This window comes from Bidens hawaiensis, unplaced genomic scaffold (genome assembly GCF_021521415.1).
Source record: "Bidens hawaiensis isolate Kalapana, Puna unplaced genomic scaffold, B.hawaiensis_p1.1 tig00021861_1, whole genome shotgun sequence".
Taxonomy (NCBI): domain Eukaryota; kingdom Viridiplantae; phylum Streptophyta; class Magnoliopsida; order Asterales; family Asteraceae; genus Bidens; species Bidens hawaiensis.
Window position 1 is genome coordinate 48,119 of NW_027493394.1, and position 7,644 is coordinate 55,762.

Sequence of the window (7,644 nt, forward strand, 5' to 3'; positions counted from 1 at the left end):
TCCAACCTAAATTTCTTAATCACAAAGTCATAGGAACCAATATTCGTAAGTACAACACCAAATTCCACGAGTATTGTCGACTCGTACCCCAGCTGATAACGCCTGAATCCAGCAAACTCAATCGATATATATATGGGGTCTCCCGCGAGAAATTCGCGACATGATGAGGTCCCATTTGCCTCAAACCGCTGATTCCGTCATGGAGTTAGTTGGTTATCTAATGAACGGTTTAATCCGTAACAAGGAAGAAGACAAGAAAGTTGTGTCGTCAACCAACCACAAAAAAGTTGGAGGTGCCCGATTCAAGGGCAAGGGTGTGGAACAACGAAAATCTGGATTCAATTCTAACTACACCCAATGTAAGATATGCAAGAAATACCACAAGGGTAGATGCCACTTTGCTCCGTCTAAAACTGTTTGCGACTCGTGTAACAAACCCGGCCACGCAACGGCCAATTGTGATTGTAGTTCCACCATAAACCTTCATCATTAATAAAGTGGACAATTTTACAGCATAATCTTGGAAATTTCTATCATTGATTGATTTCAAAACCAGTGACACTTAAAAAAATTTAAGAGGGGCGTTGGTGTGAATTATAAACTAACCTAATAATACATTCATTGAAATATGAGATTAACCAAAACTTCTCTAGATGCTTTTGAATTAAGAATATAAAAATGGTAAAACTCCAAAGACATTTTCTTTACTGTTAGTTCTATTGGACGGACCCATCACCTTCCAAATACCAGCCCTCATGATTCCAACAGTCCTACCAGCCAAAACATCGCTCGTATGGTTCAAGAATGGTTGAACCATGGTCCAATTGCACCATTCCCATGGACCCCCACCCCATTTGGAGGAAGCCCAACCGCCATTGGACTTGGTGCACCCGCGTACAAGCTATGACCGTGTGTATGTGGGCTGCCACCTGGACTGCCCACCTGAAGAGCCCGAATTTGTCTGAGCCCTTCTTCATGAATGCGGGCTATTGTATCCAGCTCCTTCATTGATAGAGCCTCAAGCCCCGCCCCATATAAAGGCGCGTGTTTAGACATTTCCTCTTGAAGTGATCCCTCTAGACTACGAATATATTGCTGCATTTGTAAATTTAAAATAAATGAGAATTAAAATAAAATAAAATAAAATAAAAAGTAAATTGTATGAAATAAATACTAGGAAACAACTTCGCAAGTATGCAACTTGGATTCCATCCCATCAATATACGCTTCACATCGAGCAATTTGCTCCTCTTTCTCACGCTTTTCCCCTTCGGTTTGACCAACTGTTTGAGTCAACCTTCGAACTTCGTCCTCTAGTGACTGTCTAACTTCTTCACGACTCATAGTCTCGGTTGCATAACGTTTTAATTCATCATCAAATCTTTTCCTTGCAACTTCCGCATTCCTTAGTCTTTCAGCAAGTGCATTTTTCTCCTTCGTTATTCTCTGAAACAATATTATTAAAATATTATTACAATTACTATTACTGTTTTATTAATATCAATGTACTATTATTATTGTTACTATTATTACAAAATACCTTCAACTCATCACGTTTCCTGGATTTTAGCTGAGAAAGCTGCGCCTCTGCATCATGAAGCCTCACTTGGAATATTTTCTTATCAGTCGTAAGCTTAGCAATTTCATCATCTCGTTCTGACCGAAGCCATTCGAGTTGACTTTCAATTTCCTGCATTTGTTCACTCATTTCCTTTCTCTCCAAAGCAAACCGGTCCATTTCAGCCTTCATTTCAATCTGCCATTTCATCAAACATATTACCACTTTTTTTATTATAAACCTAAATAATCAATGGCACAATTCCAATTCAAAAACAAAACTTTGTGGCTAAACTCCGAAGTACAAAAATTTTGTGGTCAGTTTATATAAATGAAAACTATACTAACTTGAAAAAATTAAAAGAAAACTTTCAGGCTCAATTTTAAAACACAACTTTTGTGATCAAACTAAAAAAAGAAAAAGTTCACTATTCATTGCACAAATTCCCAAAAAAAATATAGATATGTAATTACCTTAAGACGAGCATTAGTGGCTTCAGCATCACTCAACTTTTGAACCAAAATCGCCTTCTCTTTCGCCATATTACATACCTCAGCTTTCGTTTCTTCACGAATACGAATAACTTCATCTTCACTAGCACACAACTGATGCCAAAGAGCCGCACGGTCAACATTCACCAGGTCAGCAACCTCCTGCATCATGCTTAAAACCGGTCTAACAAACTCTTGTTCCTCAGAAACAAGGAACACCAAAATTTCCAAATCTATATCTACTTCTCGACTGGTATCCGTACTACTCATGGCTCGGTCAACGAGCCGTTTCAATATCCTCAACCTGTAGGGCTCATCAGCGTACCACTTAAACAATATAGCATAAAGCATCTTCACAAACCCTATCACACCCGAGTCTCTAGAAAGCCCTAATGTCTCAACTAAACCAAGAACCGAAGTTAAATCATCTCGGTGCACTCTCAACTGTTCAACTGTTTCACCCTCCACATGATCCTCATGCTGATGATTTTCAGTTACAAATTTTGATGTTATATTTAACCGACGAGCTAGCCTTCTTTCCAAAACCATTGCTACTGATGCAGCAAGTATTCCGCCTTGAGACACAATTTTCTCAAATGTTACGGAAGCTTCAGCAGCAAGGCACGGGATGGATAACATGTCTAGTAACATGTATATATCAGAAAAGTTGGCTGTTGGAGCAGTGAATGATTGATTGCCTCCGTTTTCACCAAATAAGTAAATTCCACACGGCATTGACGGCGCGATTTCGACATAATCGTCATCGTTTTCGATGTCTTTTAATATGGCTTCGGCTACATCAGTACAACTTGCTACTGTTCGACTTAAAAAATCAAGAACACAAACGGGAACTTCATCGCCTAAATGTTTCAAACGTGTACGAACCGACCTGACCTGCACAGAGCAACACATGTTTTGGCAAGTGTTGGAAACTTGAAAGTAATATTATTAAACATATAGGAGGTTAAATGCACGTACTGCTTCCGGAAGACGCTTGCAGGGTAATGCAGCTTTAAAGATAAAGTCAGCAGTTGCTGCAAGTGATGAATCATTCAAGTCTTCTAAAAGACGAAAAGATTGAAATAGAACGCGTTCCCATACTTCACTGTTGCATTTCAACTGAATAAGTGCACCAAGAGCCTGAACATGAACATGATGTCAGATGTCATATAACCGAATTGCATACGCTTGTAAATGAACTGAATGTTCAATGAACCGTTTGACAGAAGTTGTTATTTAGTAAACGAAACGAACATGAACACATGTCTCGTTCGTTCACTTCTGTTCGCAAGCGTTCATTTATGTTAGTTTATGTTTGTTCTTTTACATTGTTAGTTTACGTTTCTTTAGGCTCGTTAATATATTCATTTAAATTTTTAGGCCCATTACAATACCATCTAGTTATAGTAACTTTTTAAGCCCGACACATTGTTTACATTTACTTTTAATTGGTTTTAGCTCAGTTATTTCTGTTCATCTATGATCATTTACGTTCATAAACCATTTGTTTATACTGTAAACAAACGAACATAAACAAACACGAGCACGTTCATTTTCTTAACGAACATATACGAACGAGAAAATCTCGTTCCTTTAACTGTTCATGTTCAATCATTTATGCGTTAAAGTTTAAACAAAGGAACACGAACATGCTTCATTCGTGTTTGTTTGGTTGTTAAAAGCAAACATCTTACCGGTATTAGCAAGTCGGGCTCTGCGTCTGTCTTTTCAAGTCTTTCCAATAGTGCACACGCAGCAAGTGGATGTTCAGAATGATCAACTAATTTAGGAACAAGTGAAATTAGGTCAGGTTGCAGATGTTTTGGAGCCTTATCCAAAACAAGAGCAATCTTTTGTGCAGAGTGTGGTCTGCGTTTCGGCTCTGGACAGCCCTGTGGAACAGCTCCATCTAGTGATCTTAATGAGTTCACAATCAACCCTAATAGTTCCTCAGATTGCTCGGGCCATTTAGTCTGTTACAAATACACAATAATCCACTAAACAAATATTTACTAATAATGATCAGAAGAGACTGAAAGATGAAACGATGCATACTTTAGAGCGAAGAGATGAACTTTCTGATGAAGAAGCAGCAGCACTCGTTTCAGGTGGAGAAAAGGTGTGATTCCCATTCATGTCTGAGCTTTGTACAGCTGAAGCAGTAGAAATATCATCTGTACCAGAATCCAGCCTGTCGTTTACATGAAGATGTGAAGATTCTGAAGGACAGGTGTCATCTGGAGAAGGTCTACCTGAGGAATCATCTTCAGATGTTGACGGTTGACAACACTCGACCATAATATCAAGAAGCAAATCAATAATCGCCTGCTGTAAAACCTTGACTCCCATTAAAAGATTCATTAAACTCGGTGAAGATTCATTCGTTTTAGCAGCTTTCTTCCCGTCACTGGAACCAGAGAGGTTGGTAGGTAGAAGCAAACGTTTAACTTTAACGGGGTCGTCAAGATAAACGCGAAGTCCGGTTAAAAAACCGACTATCGCACCATCATCCATAAGAAGCTTTTCCCTTAAGGTGACTTGAGGCTGCGAAGGATTATCACCATACGAGAGATGAAAACCGGCTCTAGAAAGAAGATTCCGGAACAAATCTTCTTCATCTCCACTTATTCCTTCACTGTCCTCAGAATCAATCAGTTCATCAGGATCAGTTGTCAAAGCATCCTGATCATCCTCTGAAGCATAAACCTAGATAAAAATAAATAAATAATAATAATAATAATTTTTAAAATAAAAAAATGCTTTATGTGACAATTAGATGTTGGTACTAGATACAAGTAATATGAGCAAATGAACCAGCACACTGACCTCTAGATCTGCAAACTCAAACCATGGACAGCAATCCAAGATTTCACAAACAAAAACAATGGTGTCTCGTACAAGAAAACCTGCATCTGCTTCAAGCATATCTGAAACCTTCATAAATTGAAGAACTGAGTTATTCCAGGTTTTAGTACAAATAGATGACTCTTTCCACACGGTTTTAGAAGGATTCTTTTGATTCAAAACAGCCATCCTATATTTGACCCAAAAGTTCTTATCTGGGTCAGTTCCAACAGACTGATCACTCTCTAAGTATATGCATATTGTGTCAAACGACTCGTAAACGCCTGCAATAACAAAAACAAGATTGTCATAGACTTATAGCCAGTACAAAGATTATTATTTTAAAATTTGGTAAACAGAAGAAATTTCACTAAATGACTCACCAAGACGAAGCTCACACCCACCAGCTTGAAAAAACCTGCTAAATATCTTACGAGTTTCCATTATGTCATTAAAAGACAAGAAATTCTCCACCTTCCATGTAAAAGAACTCATTTTGTTTATCTTATCTGTAAGAACACCAGTGGTACTAAATTCACTTTCTTTATCAGTGAATTCATGCATTATAGATGTCTCCTTCATGATTAAAACTTCTGCAGAAAATACAACATCATGAACAAGGAAGCCAGAGTCTTGATCAAATAGACTCGTGAGAGTAACAAATTCACGCCAGCCCCAGTCCTTTGCGGATTTTGAGTAGCGGTTCTGAGATTCTTTGGTAACAGACTTGTCCTCCATCTTTTGGTTGACAACCGACAAACGGTGGTTCACAAAACAACTCCAGTCACTTGTAGTGTTTTGTGAATCAGTAACTTCAAGGAAAATTGAAAGATGACATGGAGGCTGTGACTGCCCTGATACAATGAAGCAAAAGTGTGAAAAACACAAACCCTTCTCACATAGAGTCTTTGAAATCTTATAGTTGCAATAATGACTTTTAAATCATTTGATGGGGGCGAGTATTTGATAGATTCTACTTATGGTTATCCTATCATTTGATAATCAGTTTTATTGCAGCTAGTATGAACTCGATAATTTATAACTATTACTCAAGAAAGCAAAAGATTCTTAGGTGGATTAGTGTTGTTTACCTACACAGTAGAAAGTAATTATCACAATCTGAGGTCACACTAATGAAATCATTATATTCAAACAACCCCCCTCATAACACTATAATTTAGTGAAAAACCAAGGCAGGGCACATTTATTAGCTCATCACAATGTTATAGACTTCAATTTACAACTGTACACAAGTTATTATACCGTCACAAAAGCAGTTGAGCATTCAGCTGATATGAAGGTGCACATAATTCTTTCTTGTTATTAAACTGTCAGAAACACAATTGTTCAGAAAGAGGGCTATAACACTGCATACCTCGAGGGTAAACTATAAGGCGACAATCACGGTTTCCAATTTGAAACCTTCTGCTCTTGATACAGAGGCCTGTAATCTTCCTTTTCTTAAGAATATCCTTCAACCGTGTGAAATTTTCAATCTTCCATGTGAATTTCCCCATATGCCCATCTGACTTCCGAGCACCACTCACAATTCTACCTCCAATTGACCCACCATTCTTCGAGAAGCCGCAATGCTCCTTAATAACATGAAAAGACGTGCTAAACACCGCCGTATCATCCACCAAAAACCCTGAATCCGCCCCTGAAAAATCCACCATTTTCATATAATCATTCCACCCTAAACTCGTGTTATCCCCACTCTTATTATCCGCAGCAAACCGCCCATACGAATCCCTATGTATATGGTTCATCCCCGGCTTCTGATTCAAAACGGACATCCTAAACAAACACCAGCAGCTCCTATCCGAAACAGACGCCTTCTCCGTGTCCTTACTCTCCAAACACATGGACAAATACTCAACTCCATTAACCGAACTCTGATAAATGCTAATCCTCAAATTACACTCTCCGGCAGGAAACACCGGGCTCATTATCTTCTGCGTCTTGATCATCTCCCTAAACAAACTAAAATTGTGCACCTTCCACGTAAACTTCCCGCTCAACACATCCCCGACGGGGACGGAACCGGAGAGAGGCAGCTCGCCGTTGTCCCTGACAAAGTGAACGGACTCGTTGAGTATGAGAATATCCGCGGTAATCAAGACGCAGTGATCCTCATTAAACATAAAACCGGACTTGGCGTCGAGGATGGACCCGGAGGGGGTGAAGTCGCACCATCCGTGGGACTTCTTCTTGGTGGAGAAGCGGTGCCAGGAATCGCGGTGAATGGACTTGGAATCGTCGAGAGGGTTTACGACGGTGAGGCGATAGCTGGCGAAACAGTCCCATTTGGAGGAGGAGGTGCCTCTGGGGTCCATAATCTGTAAGTAAATGGAAATATAGCCAGGCAATGCCTGCGAGTCACCCTTAGGGTAAACTAGCAAACGGAAATCGTAACCGCCGACTTCGAAATACTTACTCCATAATATCCTCGTCTTAACCCTTGGGAAATTGAAGATCGTCCACCGGCACACGGCGGCGAATTCACCGCGCCGTTCGATGGTCACGGACTCCAATGACGAAGATGAGGTCGAGCAATACGACGCCGTCGGCTGGTCGTTACTCGCCGGAGTTGTCGCATTCATGAGTTGTACCGGCGGCTGTTGAGAGGATGATGATGAAACTGCTACTTCTGCTGACGAAGAAGATACAGCCTCAGATGAGGAGGTATGATGCTGGTGGTGATGCTTCATTGTGTTTGATTTAACGAATTTTCTGTCTTCTATTTATAGA

The 7,644-nt window shown here is 39.8% G+C and overlaps 1 protein-coding gene across 1 annotated transcript; it reads right to left on the reverse strand.

The window, feature by feature from the left end:
- Nucleotides 1-592: 592 nt before the first annotated feature.
- On the reverse strand, nucleotides 593-7,644 carry LOC143564271 (uncharacterized). The gene is made up of 10 exons (XM_077051600.1): nucleotides 6,269-7,644; nucleotides 5,277-5,747; nucleotides 4,876-5,177; nucleotides 4,105-4,755; nucleotides 3,744-4,022; nucleotides 3,028-3,189; nucleotides 2,032-2,943; nucleotides 1,541-1,756; nucleotides 1,186-1,446; nucleotides 593-1,095 (listed from the first exon to the last, which is right to left on the reverse strand). Exons 1-10 carry the CDS (start codon nucleotides 7,602-7,604, stop codon nucleotides 799-801), a joined length of 4,887 nt encoding a protein of 1,628 aa, XP_076907715.1. The 5' UTR covers nucleotides 7,605-7,644; the 3' UTR covers nucleotides 593-798.